This window comes from Rhinopithecus roxellana, chromosome 8, assembly GCF_007565055.1.
Source record: "Rhinopithecus roxellana isolate Shanxi Qingling chromosome 8, ASM756505v1, whole genome shotgun sequence".
Taxonomy (NCBI): Eukaryota; Metazoa; Chordata; class Mammalia; order Primates; family Cercopithecidae; genus Rhinopithecus; species Rhinopithecus roxellana.
The window spans coordinates 75,349,893-75,377,089 of NC_044556.1; the positions used below are offsets into that span (position 1 = coordinate 75,349,893).

Consider the following 27,197-nt stretch of genomic DNA (forward strand, 5'->3'; position numbering starts at 1 on the left):
CTCATCTGCTCCATGATGTGGGCAGAATTTTCTATCTTGCAGTACCTTTCAGTTGCCAGCAGAGGGCTTCTCTTCTACAGAGCTCAATGATACATGATTTCTAAATCTGCTCTATCCAGCTGTGCTAGCTTAAAATCCTGTATCCTACAGTGGTGAGGAAGACAGGCCGGCTGCTCTCTGCAGCTTGGAAGGTGCTCCCTAACTCATGCTGAAAACATTTCTTTTAAGGCTCGTAGGCTGTAAATAAATCATTGCTGTGTGGCTCATGCAACCACGTGATATAGACAAAAAAAGTGCAGAGCTGGAGTGAGAGGTGTGAGAAGAGAAAGTCTGGCCTTACTCTCATTTTGGGATTTTTGGAAGAGGTGGACGCTCATATTGTACTCTATAGCTGGTAGCATATGCCATAAACATCACACCACACTTGATGCCAATATGGATGAATGAATGAGCAATAACCATGACCGGGAAGGTCCCACATTCCTTGTACTTGCACTTACGAGAGGTACATATGGCCAGAGGAGGGTCCCATCTGTCATCCTCCTGGCACTGGCTCCAGGGACTGCCTTCCAGCGCATACCCATCTTCACACTCCAAAGTCACGTAATCTCCATAGTGATACACTTTTTTCATTTCTAACTCTTTCGAGATTCCATTCATAAACTGTGGGAAGCTACAATTTACCTCTGAAATTAGATAAATCAAAAGGAAATTGATATTTTATTGTTGATTGTTGTTTTTTGTTTGTTTGTTTGTTTTGTTTTTTTGAGACGGAGTCTTGCTCTCACCCAGGCTAGAGTGTAGTGGCACGATCTCGGCTCACTGCAAGCTCTGCCTCCCGGGTTCACGCCATTCTCCTGCCTCAGCCTCCCGAGTAGCTGGGAGCACAGGTGCCCACCACCATGCCTGGCTAATTTTTTGTATTTTTAGTAGCGACGGGGTTTCACTGTGTTAGCCAGGATGGTCTTGATCTCCTGACCTCGTGATCCGCCCGCCTCAGCCTCCCAAATTGCTGCCATTACAGGCGTGAGCCACCGCGCCCGGCCGATTGTTGGTTTTAACTGCAGAATAGACAGATCTATGACTGCAAAACCTATTTTGCCCTTGGCTAAGAAAAAGCGTGTTTTTAAACATGTTACTAATCTTCCTCCTCCAAAAGCCTTATAATTTAACATTTTTTGACTCCCATTTCTTAATGTAAAGTAAAGAATATGGAATGTACTGTGCATTCACTTCTGATTAACAGCTCTGCAACTGGAAAGCTGTGGAAAGATTAGGAATTAGGCTAATGGTGATCTAGCCCTGGAGCCACTTGGGTCACGCTGTAAGGAAACAAGAGTACCATGTTAGTTCTCTCAGGCTTCACAACAAATACTGGCACTCTGCTCTTTATTAAATGCATACTTTTGGCTCGTTTCTGCACATACAACAAAGAAGTTAGTAAATCATGATTCTGAATTTAAAATTCATCTTTCTTTCTTTTGTTCTTTCTTTTTTTTTTTTTTTTTTTTTTGAGTCTCACTCTGTCACCCAGGCAGGAGTGCAGTGGTGCAATCTGGGCTCACAGCAACCTCCACCTCCTGGGTTCAAGCAATTATCCTGCTTCAGCCTCCCGAGTATGTGGGACGACAGGCATGTGCCACCATGCCTGATTAATTTTTGCATTTTTGGTAGAGACGAGATTTCACCGTGTTGGCCAGGCTGGTCTCCAACTCCTGACCTGAGGTGATCTGCCCGCCTTAGTCTCCCAAAGTGCTGGGATTACAGCCTGAGCCACCATGCCAGGCCTAAATTTAAAATACATCTTTCTGATTAATTTACTTTATTTCATTTTTTTTTTTTTTTTTTTTTTTTGAGACGGAGTCTCGTTCTGTTACCAGGCTGGAGTGCAGTGGCACGCTCTCAGCTCACTGCAACCTCCGCCTCTGGGTTCAAGCGATTCTCCTGCCTCAGCCTCCTGAGTAGCTGGGACTATAGGCGTGCGCCACCACACACAGCTAATTTTGGTATTTTTAGTAGAAATGGGGTTTCACCATGTTGGCCAGGATGGTCTCGATCTCTTGACCTCATGATCCTCCCACCTCAGCCTCCCAAAGTGCTGGGATTACAGGCGTGAGCCACCGCACACAGGTTACTTTATTTTGTTTAACTCATCCTTAGCTTTACTTTCTTTTTCTGCCCAGCCATCAGCATGTCCTTCATCTTCAAGCACAGACTTCTTTTCAGTTGTAATATTCTCAAAATTAGTCTACAATATTTTTTTTCCTTGATAGAAACCAAGAAGACAAAGTGGTATTTCTTGTAATGTGGACTGTGGTCTTCCTGCATCAGAGCATTCTGATGAGTTTGTTAAAAATAGACTTTTGACCCCACTTCAAAACAGAATCAGAGGCCATGGAATGGAGTTTGAGAAACTTTTTAACAAGGTTCCCAGCTGATTGTGTTAATGCTCTGGATGGAGAAGCACTGCTATCGACCATGCAAAGAGGACAGTTAGTAAGATGAAATAAATTTTATGTAAATGAAAAGAAAGCAGCTGCCAAGAGGACAAAATATTATCCCTTTCATTATGCTCATTTCAGTGGTCTCTCAGCCTTATAAGCCTCATGTATCAATGTTCCATACAACCCAGCAAGAATAAGAAATAACAAGAAATAAGTCACCTTTGCAATAATGATCCAGTTGGCTCCAGATTCCCTGGTCTGTACAGAAAATGATGCCCTTTCCCACTAACAGGTAGCCGGGGTCACAAATGTAGCTGATTGTCATCCCAGGAAGATATAGAGATACGTGTCCTCCAATGTAATGCCCGTTTTGGATCTTGGGTGGATGTGGGCAGGCTGAGAACAAGTTCCCACACAAACACAAGAAAAGACACTCAGTTAAACAGACATATGAACACATGAACACATCCAATATCTCTGGCTATTAGAGGTTCATGAAGACCTGAGCCAGCCAGGTCATAAGCCACTCACTCTTATTTGATCAGTGAAAGACAGGTTCTCTAAACCTAGACCTCTTGACATTTAAACACTATCCTTTACAGTCTCTAACTTCAAACTGGATCAGATGGGGAAGTACCACAGGGATCGACAAGCTAACGATTCAGTGCTGTTCTGTCCTTACTGGAAGATGGAGCTGGTGTGGGCAGTCACAGCCACACATGTGCCTACAGTTGTCAGGTACTGTCGTTTAAAGCCAGACTAGTGTATCAAAGGAATGAGCTATGGAGGCTAAGAGTACAATCTTTCTTTATATATATATAAATACCACACTCTCTTTATATATGTGTGTGTGTGTGTATATATATATATATATATATACTTTAAGTTCTAGGGTACATGTGCACAATGTGCAGCTTTGATACATAGGTATATATGTGCCATGTTGGTTTGCTGCACCCATTAGGCTAAGAGTACAATTTTAAACTCTGCTTCTCCAGGGCCTCCTGAGCTCCCTTTATTAACGTTGAGGTGAAGGACCAAATAAACATAGTCAGTGGCTTGAACAAACCCTTGGAAACAACATAAAAAGTATAAATCCCTACATCTGAGTTTCTTAAATTACTTTTATAGCACTATCAATTTTGAAGTAAATTACGTCATCATCGTGTACTTTTTGCGCAGTACATCCATCTATCCAGGATAAAGACAACTCATAGTAGAGTAGAGGTAGAATAAAAGAGTATTTTCTTTAGCATTTGCTTTCAGTACTTTGAAAATACTTTCTACAAAATCTGGACCTCACCAATTTTCACTGTCCACCCCCTTCTCTCCTTACCATCCCACACTCCTCACCCCATAGGAAGGACCATCACAATACCAACAACTGAGACACAGTGTGCCTACTAGAACCCATTTGGCATTCACTTGGGAGGTAGTTCTGTCTCTGACATTCATAGCAAAGCCATTTTCACAAGCAAAAATGACTGTCAGTACAGAAATATGGAGGTTCTCACCTCGATATTCTGAACCCATTTAGGATATGTGGAAGCAGGTACTAACCAGCAGGAACAGAAAGTTCACAGCGAGGGGCAGGGCTGCTCCAAACCCCATTCCCTTGAGGGTCACTTGTGCAGCGGATGGTGCTCTCCCCAATAAGGTCGAAGGTCATCCCTCTGTCTGGGTGGGGGTCGCATGTGTAAGATATTTCTTTTCCATAGGGAATATCTCCAAGGGGAGTTCCTGTGTGTCTCCCATTAAGTATAGCTGGAGGATTTGGGCAAAAAATTTCTAGAAAGAAAACAAGAGCTTTAAGTTCTATTAGAGTTTCACTTAAGATGACTGAAATAATAGTGACCTGTGACTGTGCGTTTAGAAAGAATATAACTAAGGTGGGTGGAATTTAAATCTGTAAGGCTTTTGTTGAGAGGCAACTAACTGAAGTGAGACCTAAATTACAGTTTATTGCAAAAGCCCAAAGTGTTCCTGGGCCACCCGGGTACCTATGTTCGTTATGAATTTGAAAAGCAATTTTTTCAAATTGTTTTTAATTTTTTAAAAAGGACCCATTTGGTTGCCCACTTTAACTCAGGCATAGTAAGATTCCTGGGTTGACAATGAAGTTCAAGACAGACAAAGTTTTGGTCATCAGAGACCATAAGTTCCAAGGAAATCTATGAACTTTAATAATCATGAACTATCATCTTTAGCAATGTAAATGTTTCTTGGTGATTCAAGACCATTATCATCAGGACCAACACCAAATTTCCAATGGCGTCATCAGACACCATAAGGCTCTTTTGACTCAGATTAAATGGTGCCAAAGAGCCTTTTTTTCTTCCAATTTATTAGCCATCATTTCTTCCTCCTTTTAGTCTGCTTAGAACAGTTCCTTCCCTAAAAGCACTTGATGCTTCTAATTTGATATGAATTTAGGAAGAGATGTCCAAGTTTATCAGAATTATGTGTATAAAAAAGACTTAGTACATCAAACAATGATTGACTTCTCATGCTTGAATTTTACCTGTTTGTGTTTTCCTAAGTTTATTTATATATTTATTTTCAGCTTTATGTGTCTCCGTAAGGTTGAGTTTGTTGAATACTTGAGTTTCCTCAGGTATTAAATGTTCTTCACCGTAATACTCACCATAAGGTATCCGAATTGATTTCTATAACTTATTTTAACACAATACAAATTAAAAGAAACATTTTCCAATAATCAGGAAAAAAAGGTTTAAAAAATTCTTGCCTTGCTTTAGTAGACAGAATAGAATCAATCAGTAATGCCTTGGTATGTCAAACATGTACTTTTATCTAAGAGTTTCTGAATTTTTTCTGAATTTCTGCATATTTTATTTAAGCGGATGGTTTGGAAACTTAGGGCACCTCATCATTTCAGATACTGTTTCATCATCTCAGCTCCTTCCACCATACTAATTTATCATATAACTCTGTTTTATTTTCTCTATAACATACCTATTTAACTACCATTTTATGTAATATAATTTTTAGAATTTTGTTTACTTATTTATTTCCTTGTTCACAGTCTGCTTCAAGAAAATACACCCCAGGAAAGTAGGGAGGTGTCTTCACTATTCACTCGCTATTCATTGCTTTTTCTATGCATGGAAAGTCCTGGCACATGGGAAGCCCTATGTCATTAAATGCTGCAGGTCAAATAAGAAGCTGACTAAATTGTTTATGATATGTGAGGGGATAAAAGAACATAAAAATTTGGCTGGGCATGGTTGCTCACACTTGTAATCCTAACACTTTTGGAGGCCAAGGTAGGAACATATCTTGAGCCCAGGAATTTGAGACCAGCTGGGGCAATATGGCGAGATTCTATCTCTGCAAAAAATACAAAAATTAGCCAGGTGTGGTGGCATGCACCTGTAGTCCCAACTACTAGGAGGCTGAGGTGCGAGCCCAGGAGATTGAGGCTGCAGTGAGCTGTGATTGCACCATTCCACTCTGTCCTGGGTGACTGTGTCTCAAAAAAGAAAAAAAAAAACATAAACATTTAAGAAAGATTCCTCCTTGATAAGAAAACTAAAAATAAATGACTAACTAAAACGTGCTGCACCTTTATGTCATCTAGTTTCTTGCTCACATTCCCCACAAAGTTAAACACTGTCATTAAACTAAGTGATTTACAGATTAGTAACAAAAACACATGTCAGAGAAGACCTACAAGACCCTTCTTGAAATTCTTCCAACAAAGAAGTATTTTTATCTGTAATTTAGTTAGGATCCAGACAACAGGTGATTCCATGCAGTAAACACACTGGAAAACAAAAATAAGGAGAGTTATCCAAACTACATAGTTCTTTCTACTCACGTTCACACACTGGAACACTGCTATTCCAAAGGGCTTTCATTCCAGCCAAGACACAATGACTAGCAGACCTGCCTTTTAATCGGAACCTAAAGAAAAAAAAAGTGGTAGCAAATGTGTGAGCAATTCTCATCTCTCCCTTGATTTCTTTACTAACAGATGCTCAGCTTCCTCACTACCATTTTCCTGCTTGACTATCATTTGGTTCTTAGGTTCAGGCCCAGCTGAAAGTCTTAGTTCACTGGGGATCTGAATTCTTCAGTAGCTGGCAGAAACTCAAAGGCCAATTTATTCTAAAGAACTATGGTACCCTGTGACTGGCAAAGCAATTGGAGCTGATGTGCATAATTGCCATATAAACTTCATAGCCCAGCATCACCTACAGAAGGCATGAACACAGAACCAGACTTCTCCATGGGCACAAGAGCCATATCCTTCAGGTGTCATCTTTCACTGATGGCTCTCTGACATCCCACTTATTCTCATTAGTGGGTCATGAGGCAGAACAACTCTCGATTTGGTAAGCAAAGCCAGGAACATCTAGAAAGAGAATGTGGGCACTGTTCTTCTTGCCACTACAATTGTAACGGGCCAGAGGAGGCTCAAAGAAGCATGCTGAACCACGTGCTCTAAGAAATAAAGAAGGGTGGGGGTAAGAGTCTTTGCTGCCCCGAAATGCCCAACTGATTATTAAATCCTGCTTCCCTTCTGAAATCTGAAATCATTCTGAAATTAGACATCATTATTGGATGGTGGACTTTGTAAATGCCAAAGATTCCTTGGAAATCATTAAAAATAACTGCTTAATTGCCCAATCTAGTTATCCCTCCAGACTCATAGTGCACACCACCAAGAGTAATGGATACACATAAACAACTAATAATACCACTTGAAACTGATAGAAGCAGAAGGCAGACAAATCCTAGGCAGATGGGGCGGATCCCGATGAAACCCGACCTTCAAGTTGAAGACAGTTTAAAGCCTCGCTACAAGTTCCAGGTAAATCCATGCTCTGGCTTGAAAACCTCTCTTCCTGTTTGGTGTGCTTTCCTCTGATTGCTCCTCACTCTTCATCTATTTTACATATACCTGCGCTTCCCTAATTGGTTTTTTACACTGCTGTGGCCACCTTTGAGTGGTGTCTTTGTTTTAGTCTTTTTTGTATACTCACAAACCAATCAGCACAGGCTTCCCATTCTGAGTCCATAAAAACCCCAGAACCAGCCACACTGAGAGAGAGAGAGAGAGACCCCCTGACTTCATCTAGGGGACCACCCTCGTGTCTCCTCTCCGCTAAGATCGTCGCTCAATAAAACTCTTCTCTGCCCTCCTCACCCTTCCATTAATAGCATAACTTTATATTTCTTGGATGTGGGACAAGAACTCAGGACCCACCAAACACAGGTACAAAGAAGCCTGTAACACTGTGGCCCTCCACCCTCTGCTGTGGGAGGGCAGCTGCACCACGTGACAGGAAGCAGCAGTGGGTCAAGCCAGCCCCTGAGATGCAGGCCTGAGCGGGGCTACAGGATTGACAGAGCTGTTAAACACACCGCCATCTGTTGGGCTGCAGGCATTATCAAATGCTACGAGTTGTTAGCATGCTGTAACACCCCCTCTGGGCTTCAGGGTCGTGGGCACCCCTGTTTGGGCACCACGACATTCCCTTCAGTGCGACATGCCCGGTCCAGCTGCAAGCACTGCTCAGAGCCCATTCCTGTGCAGGTGCTTGGAGTGGCCAGCTGGACCCCACACTCACTCACTCACACACCCCCTCCCACCAGGGGCTAAGTGTGCAGTCGTGGGGGCCCCGGGGTCTGAGTCAGAGCACCAGTCAGGCGCTGCCTGGTGGGCCTAGTAGATGTGGTGTTTCCTGCGGTGAGCCCGGGCCCACACAAGGCCTGGGCAGGGGCATTGCTGGCCGGAAGTCATTGGCTGGCAAAGTGGTTGAGAAGAATCCTGCATTAAAAGAATTATACCGGCCATTCCTGACGTGAAGATATATTATTGGGTGAAAACACACTTACCCATGCACTGTTACAGATTCTGCTGTTGGTTGGTTTTAAGTTTCCTAAGATGACCTTTGCCTTCCTTATCATGGGACAAACAATTTTTGTCTTATTCCTCATTTTTTTTCTAGCACAGCTTTTATGAAATTATGTTCTTTTGCCTCCAAATAAATACATACCCATCACTTCAAGTTCCAACTGTGTATTCAAGATCAGTGACTGTATTTATGCTTGTACCTGACATTGAGCTGTATGTGCCCTTTTCTCATTGTCTTGTGAAAGTGGTGCCACTTAGTCCCTACCCTTATTTCAAAACTACCCTTCCATAAATTCATTTCTCTGGGTACTTCTTATCTACTAGGTCAGCTCCTGTTTTGGATTAACTCCTGATCTCAAAAGAGTCATTGTCTACACTTAGTCCTTGATCTCAACCCTGGGTCACACTCACCCTTCATCGCAAACAAAGGACACCTTTGCCCCAGGCTGGAGATTGAGTGGAAACAGCACACGGCCATGAGGGAGTTGGCCCAGGAAGTCATCACAGGATTTCACTAGAAGAAAAATAAAACAACAGGAGTAAGAAGACCTCCATGTGAGGGGGAAACAGAGCAATCTGGAAGCCAGAGAGTCAAGGCACCTGTACATGTGGGGGCTTCAGGGCTCCAGTTTCCCTGGGGCGTGCAATGCAGAGACGCAGCCCCTTTGAGGTCATAGCCGGGCTCACAGCTGTAGAACACTTCCTGCCCAGGTGAAAAGTTGTCCTGATGACTTGGAGTATGCTCACCATGCAGGATTTCTGGAGGTGGCTGACACACTGTGGAAAGGACAGTTCCAGAGCACTTGTTAATTATGGGGGAATTTCCTTTGCTACATCTTATGCTTGCCAGAGAGCTTAAAAATCGTCATTGCAGAGTGCAGCTATTAAAAGAGAAGATTGGTAGTTCAGTAGCCGCACGTCACTAACAAGGAAACCAAGGATACCAAGCAGAACTGTGACTAGAATCAAAGTCTCTCCAACAGCTTGTCTGTGTTTTTTTCTACTGAAACATGTTCCGAAGACTACAAGGCAGCATATTCCTCTTGCTTTCAACTACTGGTTATGGAGCATAGAGTCGCGAGTGTTGGTGGCTTGGCCACTCTTCCATTTCCTACAGAGGCAGTCCCTCAAGCTCATGCGTAAGGCAACAGCAAGGGGTACTGTTGCCAAGGTCTCATCTAACAGACACCTTCACCTAGTCTTCATTTTCCTCACTCCCTGTCCCTCTTTCCGTCAGCACAAGGCTGAACTGTTAGCTTCCTTTCTGTCCCTGTGACCAATTCTAATTCTTCCCACTCCATGTTAAGCCAGTCATTTCAGCTAAGAAAAGAGGAGGCATCAAGAACAAAGTCACGGGGGCAGGGGGTGAGGGTAGGGAGGGGAGGTGGGGACAGTTAATGGGTACAAAAAAAAAAAAGAAAGAAGGAATACGACGTAGTATTTGATAGCGTGACAGGGTGACTATAGTTAGTAATAACTTAATTGTAGATTTAAAAATGAAAGAGTGTAATTGGATTTTTTGTAACACAAAGGATAAATGCTTAAGGGCATGGATACCTCATTCTCCATGATTATTTTACATTGCATGCCTGTATCAAAACATTTCATGTACCCCATAAATATATATACCTACTATGTACCCACAAAAATTAAAGATTATTAAAAATAAACAGAAAGAACAACCCCCCCTCAAAGAAAAAAAAAAGCTACAGACATTTTAGTGATAGAATCTATTGCTTAGACCATGTTTTAACCGAAATATTGGCTGCCTCCATGCATAGGACAATTGGTGTGTTCTCAGGGCATCAAAATGCAGGCATGGTGGCTCAGGCCTGAAATCCCAGTACTTTGGGAGGCTGAGGCAGGAGGATTGTTTGAAGACAGGGGCTCAAGATCAGCCTGGGCAACATAGCAAGACTCTGTCTCTAAAAATAAATAAAAATTAGCCAGATGTGGTAGTGTGTACCTGGAGTTCCAGCTACCTGTGAGACTGAGGCAGGGGTCTTACTTGAGCCCAGGAGTTAGAGGCTTCAGTGAACTATGATTGTACAACTGTACTCCAGCCTGGGCAACAGAGTGAGACCCTGTCTCAAACAAACAAACAAACAAAACAATCAACAAACTTCCAAGAATGAATTTGAGCCTCAATCTGAACCATATATAATTATATATCAAGTATATATGTGTATATATATATTTGTTTGGATTTGAGCCAAACACTTTTTCTGAGCTTCAGTCTTTTCAGTTATAATGTGAAAGAGTTGAAGTCCAAGGCCTTTCTGATTTGATGCTCTCATTTTGGTCCTCATGGCTCACTTGCCTACTGCCCCACTCCAGGGATAGAGATATGATCATCACTATTACTCATTATTGTTCATTAGACATTCCACTGTACATGATCATTAGGCTCCGGAGTCAGAGCCTTGGGAAAGTTCTTTAATATCACTAAGACTCAGTTCTCTCAAAGTAAAATGGAGATACCAATAGTAGCTACCTCATATATTCGCTGTAAATGGTAAATTTAAAAATGCATATAAAATGTGTCTACTATAGATGAGAGAATAAGCCATTACTTTGAGACAAGTATTAACACAGATAACAGACAGTGAAGCTACTATAATGCTTAAAGTGTTTATGCCAGTTTCATACTCCTTACACACTTCTTCCTTAATTTCAGCAACTCCTATCATCTATATGTACCCTCACACCCAGCAAAGTATTGATGACTCACACTCACCCCTGGAGCAGTGTGGCAGCTTGGGCCCCCATCTGTCGTTGGTCTGGCACTGCACAGTGTGGGACCCTACCATGACAAAGCCAGGCTGACATCTAAATCTCACGATCTCATTGAGGGAAAAGAAACTCCTATTTCCTGGTACTCTAATTCCGTTTTCAACTTCTGGAGCTGTGCATTTATTAGTAGAAATACATTGAGGTGGAGGGCTGCTCCAAACACCAACTTGATCATCTTTGCTGGTGCAATATATTGACCGTTCTCCCACGAGCTCAAACAGCTGTTCTCCATCTGGTCCAGTGTGGCACTGGTAAGTTACCACTGTTCCACTGTGAAAAGATATTCTGTTGTTGCTGTAGAAGTCTCCATTGGATATGGTTGGAGGTGGCTTACAAGATATGACTGAGAGAAGGAAGAGTGTGGTAAAACAGCTTATTTTTTAATAATGAATTATTTTACTATGAATTTAAATACCGAATGCAAATAATCCAATAATTTTCTAAATGGAATTACCAAACTGTTATTTTCTTAAAATATTTGCTAATAATCAGACATTTTTACCTAGTTGAAATTTAGGTGTGTATGATACAGGTTCTGCTCATAGTAAGTATTTCACAAAAAAAACATGTATTTTTTGGTTTACATATTTATAATTTTAAGTGGATAATACATGTGATTTTATCACAGATTGTTAAGGTACTTATCTACTGCTGGACATTTTCTCCTATAGGTTATTAAAGTAAACTCTTTGCAGGTTAAATATACCACTTCTGGCATTATTTATCAAGAAAAAGAGAGAAAAAGAAACACAAAAGATAAGGCATGAAAAATGAAATAATGGCAGATTTAGGGGCAATAAAATGATAAATGAACACTGTGTTCTGTCATAAGATAATATTATTCACATATTGGCTAAGTGACTACACATACATATGCACATAACTAGTGTTGACTCAATTAAATGATTACTGACCTATAAATGTAGAAGTGTAAAATTTTTTTTTAGCAGAATGATTAAATACTTTATTGAATATACAAACTTTGGAATATAACGCTCCCATTAAAAACCATTTTTCAAAGAATATTTAATGTCATGGAAAGATTTTTTTTTGGTTCCTTTCTTTTTTTATGTTTTCAAGGTTTTATTATTATCACACTTTAAGTTCTAGGGTACATGTGCACAATGTGCAGGTTCATTACATATGTATATATGTACTATGTTGGTGTGCTGCACCCATTAACGCATCATTTACATTAGGTATATCTCCTAATGCTCTTCCTTCCCCCTCCCCCCAGTAAATATTTTTTTATAAAAGATAACCCCCTACAAAAGGTGCCATGCCTAGAAAACTTCGTATAGTAAGCTGATAATTCTTTGATAATTTGAATTATTTCATAGAATTGCAAGTTCTTGGCAGGTATGGGAGGCACCTTGTATATATTCTCATTCATTTAATCTTTAAAAGTCAATGTTAAATTAGGGGGTAGAAATATTAGTGAATACAATGAACACATTCATTGGAGGAAATTTAAAAAATATGGACAAAAAGAAAGAAGAAAATGAAAGTGGTTCAAAGATAACTATTTGTAGCAATTTAATTATATCCTCTTAGATACTTATGTGGATACATGCATATGTATGGATGGATGTGTTTTCTATACTACTGTATTTGGTGGCTGAATAATAATCAGTCATGTAGCTTCACAGATATACTCTTCCCACTTGGATGAGGCATCTCAACCTTTAATTCCTCATGGTGCACTTTTTTACATTTCTTAAAAACTTATAGCCATTAAAATACACCTTATTTTTTCTACTAGCTATTTTCAAACCATGCTGAACATTTAGGTTGTTTAACATTTTCCACTATCCCAAATGTTATTGCATTGAGTATCTCTGGACCAAAATTATGGGACTATTTCATGATTATTTTCTTGGGCTAAATTCTGGGAAACGGAATTGTGTGTCAGAGGGTGTTTACTTTCAGGCTTTTGTTTATATTGGCCATTAGCTTTCTGGAAGGCTGTGCCTACTTTTGCTGCCATCAATTCTGTGTGTGATGCTGATTTCTTCACAGCTATAACATTTTGCTAATTTGCAATCATTCTTTCATGTTTTTAAAGTTTTGGAGATTCATTTAAAAATATCTTATGGGAAAAATGGAGGGTCAGCTAATCAAGAACAAATACAACTCAAGACATGAGCCTAAAAGAATTGAAGGAGGATTGGAACTCAAAATGACCAGAGGATTAGGGAAATTGCTAAGAACTGTAAGAAGAGTTCTTTTTATTATTTGGATTAGAATAACAAGAAAGTGAGTAGCCTACTTTGTGGAATTGTAACCTGATAGATAGTAAGAGTTGGCAAAGACAGATCTAATTTTGTCTAACGCCTTTAAAATGTACTCATTAAGGACAACACTCTCTATACTGGAAAGGTTTACTATTGTAATAGGAAAGTAGAACTATTTTGCTTGGGTTCAAGCCCACAGTTTCAGATAAATCACCTTTTAAGATAAAGAAAAGCCAGGAAGACCATGAAGCATCTGACTCCTATTTTCAACTATCTGAGAGACTACTTCGTGCAAGAAGGATTCGATTTATTCTTCATACTCCAGGGGCAAGTCAGGATCATATAGAGGAATTTGTGGAGAAAAGTATTTCAACTTACTCTCACAAATAGGTGCCTCCTTATCCCACATGACATTATTGCCTGAGACGAGACAAGTAGTAGATGGGGAACCAATGAGTCGAAACCTAAAGCAAAGGATAAAAAATGATTGTACTCTACACATATTTCCCATTTAACTCACCATTTAGAAAATAATAGCAGGTAGACACTAGACATTACAGGACAGATTACACCATGGCAGACCTCGGAAGGAAGAAATCCCATCTCCATCTGCAAATTAGTCCTTTCTTTTTAAGGACAAGCTTACATTTTGACCTCTCCAATTCATTTTTATTCCTAATCACTCACAACTGAATGAGGTATTTCCCTTTTTCTTCATGGGACATTTTTGTATTTAAGTCTTTCGGAAACCTTGCAGTTATTTTATCCATGTGTACTTCCAGCAAAGAAACGACAAGCTCCTGGATTAAGTAGGGAAAATGTCTTACTGAAATACATAACACTACAGCACCTAGCTTAGAGACTTTCAAGCTTTGGGTGTTCAGGTAGTCTCTTGCATAAAGGAAAGAACAATGGGTTTACTCAGAAGAGTCAGTAAACGAGAGCCAGAGGAGACAGCTAAACACCCCTACACTTGAAATGTAAAAGGCAGGGATACTCACCCACTTTGCCATAAAACCGTCTAGAGTAGGCCACAAAATGTGGAACATTTTGTCTTTTAAAAAATTTATTAGGTATCCATAATATTACTCTGAACAATGTCACAAAGAATCCTGAACAAAGCTATTTATGTGTTCTGGTGTACAGCAGGGCTAAACTTGAGCAAGTAAAAATTAAAGGGTAAAATGGAATGCCATATAACGATGAGGCAGTAACCGCAAGAGTTAAGAAGTTTTCCTCTTGATTATGCAAGAAATATGATCAGGGTAGTAACCATTTGTAGCAAAGACTATGGTGCCATCCCCAGTATCCACTTTCCTCTCCTTCATTAGTAATGGAACCCTCTACTTTTAACTGGGCCATTGGCCACCTGCAATAAAGGTTTCACTTCTCATCTTTTCTTACAGCCAGGCGCAGCCATGTTACTAACTTCTGGCCAGAGGATGTAAGTGGAGTGTCTTGTGCAACTTCTGGAAAGTGTCTTTAAAGGAATTGGCCTTCCCTTCTTCCCTGTGTCCTCTATACTGGCTGGAGTTTGGACCACGAGATAAGATGGAGTCTCATTTTGAGGAGGTCAGAGTAGCAAAATTGAAGGAACCCAGCTTTCTGCGGATTATGGAGTCATCGTATAAACACTGGACTGCCTGCTTTCATGATTTTTAACCTGAGAGAGAAGTAAACTACTATTGATGTTTGAGATCCTGTTATTTTATTTCTTCTGTCTTTTACAGCTGGAAATCCTAACTGATATACCAGCTCTTCCCAAAACAGTGACAGAAAGTTAAAGAGAATCGTGTGACTATGGCAATGGTAGTCAATGTTTTTGTAGACACAGTGAGTCTCTTTTACATTTTAGGTAGTGATTGAATTTTACTTGCTAGCCTGTTTAGTATAGGCTGTGGGGTAAAATCTTTTCAAGTGTGCCAAGAAAAAAAATCTTAAAAATTGCTGCAAATAAACAAGTTGAGAACCACTGGAGTGTGGAAAGAACAGGATAATCCCGTTATTACCTGTGTTTTCCTCTGCCTGTCTCCTATCATACATTTAAAAGTTGTCTAAGAGCACAGGATCATGGGTGTCCTCTGACTTTTGGCCTCCTAGAGGTTGTTTTGGATGTGCTTGCTAAACTAGAGCTTAATGTGACCAAGCTAGAACATTGGAGCCAAAATGTGAAGCAGGTTCCAGCCTACATATGGCTGCAAAAACACAGTGAATATACTTTTTTAAATTTGATGTTATTTTTATGAACAAATAATAATTGCATATATTTATAGGGTAAAATGTGGTGTTTTGATATATGTTTCTGTTGCAAATGATTAAATTCAGCTAATTAACGTGTCCATCACCTCACACATACTTGTTTGTGTCTGTGTGTGTGTGTGTGTGTGTGTGGTGAGAATATTTAAAATCTACTCTTTTAGTAATTTTTTTTCTTTTCTTTCTTTTATTTTTGATAGGGTCTGGCTCTGTCACCCAGGCCGGAGTGCAGTGATGTGATCTTGGCTCACTGCAATCTTTGCCTCCCGGGTGCAAACCATTCTCCCACCTTAGCCTCCCAGTAGCTGGGACTACAGGTATGCGCTGTCACACCCGGCTAATTTTTGTATTTTTTGGTAGAGACAGGGTTTTGCCATTTTGCCCAGGCTAATTTCTAACTTCTAGGCTTAAGCAATTCAGATGCCTCCACCTCCCAAAGTGCTACAGGCATGAGACACTGTGCCCGGCCAGCAATTTTGAAATACATATTATTATTAACTATAGTTATCATGCTGTGGAATAGATCTCTGAAACTTACTCCTTCTGTGCCTGAAACTCTGTGCCCTTTGACCAAATCTCAGCTCCCTACCTCTTCGTGCCTGGTAACCACCTTTCTACTCTCTACTTCTGTGAGTTCAACTGTTTTAGATTTCACATGTAAGTAAGATCATGTGATATTAGTTCTTCTGTGCCTAGCTTATTTTGGAAGGTATTTTATGGCACAAAAACAGAAGGTATGTTAAAATGCATTTAAAATGCAAAATAATTGAAATGATGCAGAAATAGAGACACAGATCCCTAGAGCAAAATGGAGGAAAGCCCAAGAAATAGATACAAGATTTTGTAAGAAATTTGCAGTGATAAAGATGGAATTTCAAGACACAGAAAACTGAATTATTCATTCATAGGGCAAATATCTGAAAAGCTAAGCTAAATCTCTGCCTCATGACATTCATCACGCAAAATCCATGTGTATCAAAGATTAAATGTCAAAAATAAAACAATAAAAGAACTAGGTGATTTAGGCAAATGCTACTATGAACAAGATTGATAAAATTGAATAATTACAAATAAACCTTTCTACGTACAAATCCGAAGACAAACCACAGAGGAAAACTAATAAAAACAACTCTTATACATCAATTATAAAAAGGTAAACAACCAAGTAGAAAAATGATAAAGAATTATGAACAAATAGTTTACAAAGGAAAAATGGAAATAGTCAAGTGAACATATGAAAAGTTTAGCTTCACTTATAACATGATAAATACACTTTAAAATGCAAATAAAATGCCATTTTTGCCTATTAGATTGGCAAATTGACAAAACCTAGTAGCAATATAAACTCAAAGAAAGAGTCACTGTTGTGACTCACTCTGTAGGTCGTGGTCAAAGTTCAGTGGAGGGCACTTTGGCAATATGTACTGAAAGACTTAAAACCGTGCGTAGCCTTTTACCCAAATCTGCAAATCTTGTTTCTTGTGTGGATGTGAAGATCTGAATCCTTAAGCTGTCTTTGAAGTCAGTGAAATCCTCCTCTCATTTCTTTTCAAATGTACAGGATCGTGCATTGTAGTGTTTTTGCTAACAGTTGAAATGCAAAACCACTTTAATTCCAGACATTAAGGACTTTGTTAGGTAGGTTATGGACTATCCAAGTAATAACCAATATACAACCACTAAAAATGGTGTTGTAGAGTAATATATAATAATTAGAATAATTATACAATATAGTTCATAAGTATTAAAGAGGGCTATAAAACCATGTACAATGTGAGTCGTTTGGTTTAAAATACATCTATATGTAAAGATTTAAAGCAGTTAAAATTGTATTCATCCTTTTAGGAAAAGAACTGCATTTGTTTGAGAAACTACTTGAAGAAAAAGCGGGGACTACATGCAGACAGAACAATTCTGTTAATACAGAAGTAAGGTATTTTTTATTCCAGACAGGGAGTCCTAGGGAAAGAACCTCGGCTTCAATAGAAGAATTTTATAGACATGAGACATCAGGTCAGGAAAAATTACAACATAATGACACTACAACATATTTGTGCCTTAAAATACCTTCCAAAATAAGCCAGGCACAGAACTAATACCACATGATCTTTCTTACATGTGAAATCTAAAACAGTTGAACTCATAGAAGTAGAGAGTAGAAAGGTGGTTACCAGGCACTGAGAGGTGGGTATCGAACCCACCTCTGGTCTGGTGTCAAACACCCTTCTTGTTATTATCTCAGAATATTCTTTTGGTGGGTCTCATGACATTTACAGACATCTTGTCAAATTAAAAAAAGAATGTCACTGGAACTGATAGGAATTACATTAAATTTGCATACTAATTCAGGGATAATTAACATCACCACAACATTAAATCTTTTAAATAAAATGTTATATCCTCCATTTCTTCAAGTATTTTTTTATGTCCCCCTCTTTTAAATCTTCTGCTTATAAGTCCTATATATTTCTTGTTAAATTTCCTTCTGGATGATTTTGTTTCTGTTGTGAATGGTATTTTTCCTCCTTATATTCTATTTAGTTGTTACCTATATAAAGGAAGTAATTAATTTATAAGTATTTATTTTTTGCTAGATATCTCACTACTATTTCCAATTAGTTCTAATAATCTCTCAAACAATTCCTTCGGGTTTTCAGGTAAACAACCAACAGTTAATAATAAATTTGCCTTCTCTCTCTCTCTAGCTATATCCATATGTATATCTCTCTAAATACAGGGGGCTGTCATTTTACTGGTTTGAATTTCCACAACTACTTTGAATAATAGGAAGGGTGCCGAGTGCTCTTTTCCTTTGACCTTTAATTACATTCAAGCATGCTTTTAGATTTTAACCATTCATTATGTTTTTGGCATTAGAGAGTATATTTATATGACATTTAAGAAAAGTTATACTCTTTAATATTGAACGTTTGTGGATTTCCTAATTTGGAACCATTTCTGGAATAACCCTACTTGTTCACCTTGCATAATTCTTTTAATATTGTTTTTATTTAATATTCAAATTAAGATGTTTAGCATTTATATTAGCAAATAAGCCAGAGATATATTTTATTTTAATTTCATTTGTAATCTTTGGCAAACTTTAATATGACTATAATTTTATTTCTGTATTCCATATCAGTTTAAATAATATCAATACTTGGATTATGTATTTGTTGAAGTTTAAAAAGAGTTACAAAACTGGGCCATTGTCTTTTTTTGAAGGTGCTTCTTTGTGGTGGTTTTAAATATGTACACAAATTATTTTATACATGTCCCTTCAAGTGATGGAGCCCATTTCCTCTCTTTTTGAATGTGGGCTGTGCTTCGTGACTTGATTCGAATGAATAGAATAAAGTGGAAAAGATAGTGTGCAACTTCAGAGGCTAATCACAAAAAGCACTGCAATATTTTCCTCTCTTTTTGAGATGCTCATTCTGGGAGAGGCCAGTTGTCCTTTGGAGATGCCCATGTAGTGAGGAACTGAAGTGCCCTGCAGTCCAAGCCAAGAACAAAAGATGCCACCAAGAGATTAAAAGACAACCCACAGAATGATAGAAAACATGTGAAAATCCTATCTGATAAGGGTTTAATACTTAGAACATATAAAGGACTCCTGTAACTCAATAACAATGAAACAAACAACCCAATTAGGAAGTGGGCAAAGGATGAGAATAGACATTTTCCCAAAAAAGGCATACAAATGGCCAATAAACACACGAAAAGATGCTCCACACCATTAGTCATTAGGGAAATGCAAATCAAACTGACTTCAGTCCCTTTTAAGGTGGTATAATAATAATTTTTTTTAAAAACCAGAAAATAACAAGTGTTGGTGAGGATGTAGAGCAATTGGAACATTTGTGCGTTGCTAATGGGGATGTCAAATGGTACAGCAGTTGCGGAAAATAGTCTGGCAATTCTCCAAAAAGTTAAACAGAATTACCATATCCCCCAGCAATTCCACTTCTGGGTATATACCTAAAAGAATTGAAAATAGGGACTCAAACAGATACGGGTTTATCAGCAATTCTGCCTATTTTAAAGTACACCTGGTAAATTGTATTTTTCTTCTGACATGGTACATTTCATGGATATTTTAAATTTTATTAGAATAGAGAAGATATAATACTTTTATCAAGCATTAAATCTCTTCAATATCAACAGGGTTATGTTTTCTTTCTCATTCACATGTATTTGTAGAATTGTTATTTTGTGAAATTACAATTGACCCAGTCTGTTTGTTTTATAATTGGTCACTTTAAAGAATCTGCTTTTAGATTTCCTTATCATTTCTATGATTTCTTTTTTCCTTATTCATTACTTTATTAATTCCTTAGTCCAGCAGCCTTTTACATGTTTTTAATAATTTAAAAATTGTTAAGCAAAATGTTTTCTTCATTTATTAGAATTTTTTTCTTGTCAAATAACAAAAAGGATTGAAAAATTCCTCTGAGGACAGTTTTGGCATCAGCACCCCAGAAATTTTTATGAGTAATATATGTTTCAGCATTCCTAATGAAGAAGCTAAATAATGTAAGGCTTACCATTCTAGGCTGTTGAAGCTGACTGGCAATATTCTGATTCTAACCTCAACTTGCCATATGAATTTCGACAAATTAGTTAACCTGTCTGTCTCAGTTTTCTCTTCTATACAATGAGGAATATGCATGATATCCACTTCAAAGGGTATTTTAAAGACTAAGTAAATCAATTCATGTAAAGGACTTAGAAGAATGCTTGAGGCACGTGCACTCAGTAATCATTAGCGATTGTTATTCTCCAGGTAATCTGCAATGGCTGTTTTTAAATTTCTCTTTGATCAAGATCTAAGGTACTCTGTTTTCTAAAACTTTGAATTTTTAATGTATTATTTTCTCATTAATTCCTAGTTTTTGGTGTATTGTGATGAGAAAATATAGCCATTTTGATATCTTTTATGTGCAAATTTATTGAGGTATACTCTGTGGGGTTATATCAACTTTTATAAATGGTTTTTATAACTGTGATAAAGGTTTCAAAGTTGAACACACAAGAATCAAAGCAGCTTATTCCTCAGCATGTGATTTTTTTGTACACTTATTTGCCCAATCTGAAGTTTTCAACTATTATTATTTTGCTGATTTGTCTTTTTATTTATTTTAGAAAATCCTCTGACTGGGCATAATGACAAGAATTGAAGAAAAATAATGCTCTCAATGCCTTCATCTAACCAGAGATTCTCACCCTATGGCTTACAGGCCAAATATATTCTATAGCCCTTATTTGTAAATGAAGCTTTATCAAAATACAATCACATTCATTTGTCTAGGGCTATTTTTCCACTACAATGGCAGAACTGAGTAATTGCAATAGATATGGCATGGTCTGCAAAATTGAAAATTTTACTATCTGGCTCTTGACAAAAAATGTTGCCATCTCTTGCTCAAAACAATCTATGTTTCATTTGTCCAGATTAACATCTACTCCTATGCTTAAGTTGCACTTATTTTCAGAAATTTAATAACATAATTTTATAGCCTATATATTCACTTATAATACCACGTATATTTTGTCACTCCCACCTCCATCTCAGGTGGTTCTGATTTTTCCAAACCCAATCAAACACACATATGTATATAGGATATCTCCTCCAAATTTGTCATTATTTTTCCAAATTGAGAACAAACTCTGTATGCTTCTCGGCAAATTATTTTTTTTCTATTAACATCACAACATGGTCACCCATTCAAATCCTAAACAGAGATCTAATTAAGTCTTCTTGATTGCTGCAAAATAGTTCATAGTAGGCGTCTTATGATTTATTCAACCTACTGCTAATAGAAGGATGTCAGGATTGTTTGCTCTTTTTGCTTATATAAACAATATTGCAATAAAGAACCTATTGTAATTAATGCTCCTTTTCCTAGGAGTGGGATTAGTAGCTAAGAAGATAGCTATGCTTTCCTTATTTGTGGATAGTGTAAGATTTTTTTTTTTTTTTTTTTGAAAGCTGCAGCAATTCACATTCCAACCAGCCACTATGAGAGGGCTCCTTTTCCTCAAATTCCTATTCACCTCTACTTCCCTCTTTTAAACTTTTATTAATGTGACCGTGAAAACATGAGATACTGTTGCTTTAATTTGCATTTCCCCAAACCATAGTGAAGTTGAGCTTTTTTGCTTATTTGTTTTAGCCATTTCTTTAGGCCATTTTTATGTTTCCTTTTGTGAGTTGACTGTGCATATTCTTTACTCATTTTTATATTGGGTTGTCTATTGCTTATCTATTGTTGTGTGCTCTTAACTTTCAGTTTTACCTAATGCAAATTTCCCTGCAGTCCATTTTCTGTTAACATATGGCATATTTTTGCACACTAGAATTTTAATTCTCCCATATGTCACTGTGTTGATACATAGATCTAATGGCCAAAGATTTAATGGCCAATCTGGTTGGGAAGGTGACCATCCTCTTTCTCCCTGAGTGCTCCTTTCCTAGCCAGCAGATGATCCAAGTTAACCCTGGCTAACTCCAAGATGCTGTGTGTTTGGTCAGAGAAGACCTCCTTTCCAGTGGTGGGAGACAGTTCTTTAGCTAAGAGTACATGTGTTACAGAGCTCTGCCTTTGAAACAGCTGAATGAGCTCTTCTATATATCAGTATTTGTTTGATGTATTTCAATATGTTAGTTAGCGCTCTCTTGTTCAAAATTTCTTGTCTTCAGGTCAGGCTTGGTGGCTCCCGCCTGTAATCCCAGCACTTTGGGAGGCCGAGGCAGGTGGATCACAAGGTCAAGAGATCGAGACCATCCTGGCCAACATGGTGAAACCCCGTCTCTACTACAAATACAAAAATTAGCTCGGCATGGTGGCACACGCCTGTAGTCCCAGCTACTCAGCAGGCTGAGGCAAGATAATAGCTTGAACCCTGGAGGCGGAGGTTGCCGTGAACCGAGATGGCGCCACTGCACTCCAGCCTGGTGACAGAGCAAGACTCCATCTCAAAAAAAAAAAAAAAAAAAAAAAAAAAAAAGTTCTTGTCTTTATTGTGCACTGGACCAAGTATCAATATCTTAAACAAAAATTTTAAATCATATTTGATGTTTTAATTTAAATTCTTACTTTTCTTATACTGTTTCTGTTTTTTTCTGTCTTAATATCGCATAATATATTTTAAATTTTTTTGTCTTTCTTATTGTTGTAAAAGAGATAGAACATAAAATTTGCCATTAAAACCATTTTAAAGGTATGATTCGTGGCATCAATGACATTCACAACGTTATACAACCATTATCACTGCTTAGTTCCATAAATTTTCACCATCCCAATGAGAAACTGGATGTATTGAGCAGTAACTCCTTATTCTTCCCTTCTACTGGTTATCTCTAATCTATTTTTGATCCAATAAATTTTCTTATTTTCAGCACTTCATAAAAGGGGAATACAGTATTTATCCTTTTGTATCTGGCTTATTTCACTTAGCATAATGTTTTTAAAGTTTATGCATCTTGTAGCATGTATCAGAACTCTATTCTTTGTATAGCTGAAGAATATTCCATGGAATATATAAGCTCCATTTTGTTTATCCATTCATCTACTCATAGATTACTTGGGTCGTTTCTACCTTTTGGCTGTTCTGAACAAAGCTGCTACGGACATTGGTATTTGAGCATCTGCTTCAGTCCTTGTTTTCAATTTCTTTAGATATATGTCTAGGAGTAGAATTGATGGTCATATGGTAATTCTATGTTTAACTTTTTGAGGAATCACAAAACTGTTTTCCACAGTGCTGCACCATTTTACATTTCCACCAGCAATGTATAAGGGTTCTAATTGCTCCACATCCTCGCCAATACCTTTTATTTCCTGTTTTTCTAAAAAAATTTATAACCATCCTAATAGGTACAAAGTCAGGTTGATTTGCACTTCCCTAATGACTAATGATGTTGAACATCTTTTTATGTGTTTGTTGGCATTTGTACATTTCCCTTGGAGACATGTCTATCACATCATTTGCTCATTTTCAATTACCGAGTTTTCAGTGCACAGGTCTTCTGCCTCCTTGATTAAATTTATTCCTAAGTATTTTATTCTTTTTGATGCTACTGTAAATAGGATTTTGACCATATTTAGAAGGCTTTGTCTTTCTAAAGGAGGAATTTGAATCATTCACATTTACTATTATAGCTGATGAGTTTGATCTTACTTATAGTGTTCTTTCATTTTTATTTATTTAACAATTCTATGGGCTGGAACTTAGCACTGTACAAAACAAACTCCATTCTTGCTCTGCTAAATGGAGTTTTTTTTGTAATAAATAATATTATATTTTGTAATATAAAATATTGTTATATTTAAATATTGTATATCATGTAAATAAAATTTATATCAATATTTTTATTGATATAAAATAATAGATTTTATCACTACAGCTAGGAAGTTAGGAATGAAGTAAGAAAAACTATGATAAATTTATACTATGTAGAGGAGGATACATATTCCTGACATAAAAATAAAGAGAAAATGGTACTTTACACCAGTATACAATCAAAATGTTAAAAATCAGATTTATATAATTATTTATATCAAATTTATTATTTGCATAATATAGATGAGTTTTATGTTATATATATTATATATATATTTATAAAACCTTCCCCCTGTGCTTTGTACCATACTTGCAATAGTCTTTTCCTATCTTTGCTTGAAGGAGTTCTCAAACTTTTTTGGTCTCAAGAATTCTTTGCACTCTTAAACATTTTTATTATTGTTATTACTATTAATATTATTATTTTTTGAGACAGAGTTTCACTCTTGTTGCCCAGGCTGGAGTGCAGTGGCACAGTCTCGGCTCACCACAACCTCTGCCTCCCAGGTTCAAGCGATTCTCCTGCCTCGGTCTCCCAAGTAGCTGGAATTACAGGCATGCACCACCACGCCTGGCTAATTTTGTATTTTTTAGTAGAGACGGGGTTTCTCCATGTTGGCCAGGCTGGTCTCGAACTCCCGACCTCAGGTGATCCGCCCACCTCGGCCTCCCAAAGTGCTGGGATTACAGGCGTGAGCCACCGCGCCTGGCCACTTTAAAAATTGTTAAGGACCTCAAAGTGGTTTTAACAATGGAGCATATATCTGTTAATATTTATTATATTAGAAAAACTGAGGCATTAAAACTCATTTTTTAATTCACTTCAACATAATACTGCTGGTTTCCCAAAACAGACAGAAAGCTTGCTAGCTCTTATTTCTCTAACCCCTCTTTTGTTTTATGGACCAAGTGGTTTCACCCTTCTGATTATCTTTTAAAATTTGATTTTTAACATATATATTTCGATTTTATATTGGTGTGAAGTATCATTTTCTCTTTATTTTTTATGTCAAGAATATGTGTCCCCCACATATTATAAGTTTATGATGGTTTTCCTTACTTCATCTCTAACTTCCTAAAGTAATAAAATCTATTTTTATAACAAGTTTCTTCTTTTCATATTACACGAATTGTCTTTCAAGAATTAGTCCTGCTTTGATATTTTGTTTTATTTCTATATTAAACAAAACAGTTTTAGTGACCCCATTTAACTGGTTTTGTGCCTCATTAATATTTCTTTGATACAACACCATTTGGAATTTTGATTTCTTCTTCAAAAATAAGACTCCCACAGCTTTGTGGGAGTTTCTCGTTTTGTAGGCAGTGTATCTAATTGGTATATGTTTGGGGTTCCCGCTTATTTAAGATGATGCATCTGTGCCTTGCAGATGAATGGCAGCTTGGCTGAGTACAGAAATTTTATTGTACAATATTTCCTCTTAAACACTAACTTCTACTACTTAGTGTTACAGAACAGAAGCTTGGTGTTAATATGAATTTCTTGTTTTCTGTTTATATCTGGAGAATGGCAGTATTTTGTTTTTATATTTGGATGGCATAATTTTCTCCGTGTAGGGCTAGGGCCCATTATTGTTAATCTTGATTTGTTTAGTAAGCCTTCAAGGATCAATTTAGTATTTTTCTTTATAGTCTGAGAAATTATCTTCCATTATGTGCTAATTAATGCTTCTACTCATTCTGCTTTCTTTTATTTTTTTTCTGGAATTTCTGTATTATATCCCTGTGTGTTTGTGTGTAGTGTGTTTGTGTGTATATGTGTGTCATTTCAAGTCTGGTCCTTGATGAATTCTGGAGAATTCAATCTTGTCTTCATGATCCCTTTGGTGTTTTTTTTTTCTGGGGGTAGAGGGCAGGCTCCAATCCACCAGTCACCACTCTTTTTCAGACGCCCATGTTTTTCATTCACATCTCAACTTTTCTGATATCAGATAATTTAATCTTATAAATGCCTCTTATAGTTTCATCAATTCTATGTTACAAACATGTATGAGAGATTTCTAAAGATTGTCCCCTGTTTATTGGAGTAAACTGTTGTGCAGATGAATATTTCTCAGATCTCTTAGGTTGATTTCTTTTATTTTCAATTGCTTTATCTTGCCTTAGATATGGTGATATTTTGTTTTGCTTATATAGGGAAATCTACGTTCATTCACAATGGGAGGTGAGAAGAGGTTAGTCAAGGGGTTGTGTGAAAAGCAGTTTAAATCATCCAAGCTCAGACAGTCAGAAAGGATGAATACTGACTCACTCTAGTGATAGAATAGAATGAGGCTGATGACAAGGGGCACTCAGTTATTGCCCTAAAATTTAATGTGTATCATATTTTTCCTCTCTGAATTTATCATAGCAACCAAAAATGAGTACATAGTCTTTATTATTATTATTATACTTTAAATTCTGGGATACATGTGCAGGACGTGCAGATGTGTTACATAGGTATACACATGCCATGGTGGTTTGCTGCACCCATCAACCTGTCATCTACATTAGTTATTTCTCCTAATGCTATCCCTCCCATAGACTCCTACCCCCTGACAGGCTCCAGGGTGTGATGTTCCCCTCCCTGAGCCCATGTGTTCTCATTGTTCAACTCCCACTTATGAATGAGAACATGCGGTGCTTGGTTTTCTGTTACTGTTTTAGTTTGCTGAGAATGATGGTTTCCAGCTTCATAAACGTCCCTGCAAAGGACATGAACTCATCCTTTTTTATGGCTGCATAGTATTCCATGGTGTACATGTGCCACATTTTCTTTATCCAGTCTATCACTGATGGGCATTTGGGTTGGTTCCAAGTCTTTGCCATTGTGAATAGTGCTGCAATAAACATACGTGAGCATGTGTCTTTATAGAAGGATGATTTACAATCCTTTGGGTATATACTCAGTAATGGGATTGCTGGGTCAAATGATATTTCTGGTCCTAGATCCTTAAGGAATCACCACACTCATCCACAATGGCTGAACGAATTTACACTCCCACCAACTGTGTAAAAGCATTTCTATTTCTCCACATCCTCTCCAGCATCTGTTGTTTCCTGACTTTTTAATGATTGCCACTCTAACTGGCGTGAGATGGTATTTCAATGTGGTTTTGATTTGCATTTCTCTAATAACCAGTGATGATGAGCTTTTTTTCATGTTTGTTGGCTGCATAAATGTCTTCTTTTGAGAAGTGTTTGTTCATATCCTTTGCTCACATTTTGTGGGGTTGTTTTTTCTTG

General features: G+C 37.7%; 1 protein-coding gene across 2 annotated transcripts in view; it reads right to left on the bottom strand.

The window, feature by feature from the left end:
- Positions 1–27,197, bottom strand: part of LOC104664179 (complement receptor type 1) — a 125,655-nt gene that overhangs the window by 20,587 nt on the left and 77,871 nt on the right. For both annotated transcript variants that reach the window (XM_010365635.2, XM_030935938.1), the window contains 8 exons: positions 13,731–13,816; positions 11,063–11,461; positions 8,926–9,102; positions 8,737–8,839; positions 6,283–6,368; positions 4,005–4,232; positions 2,664–2,840; positions 501–686 (listed from right to left, as the gene is read on the bottom strand). In XM_010365635.2, the coding sequence (XP_010363937.2) occupies positions 501–686; positions 2,664–2,840; positions 4,005–4,232; positions 6,283–6,368; positions 8,737–8,839; positions 8,926–9,102; positions 11,063–11,461; positions 13,731–13,816 (1,442 nt within the window). The remainder of the gene's footprint in view (positions 1–500; positions 687–2,663; positions 2,841–4,004; positions 4,233–6,282; positions 6,369–8,736; positions 8,840–8,925; positions 9,103–11,062; positions 11,462–13,730; positions 13,817–27,197) is intronic.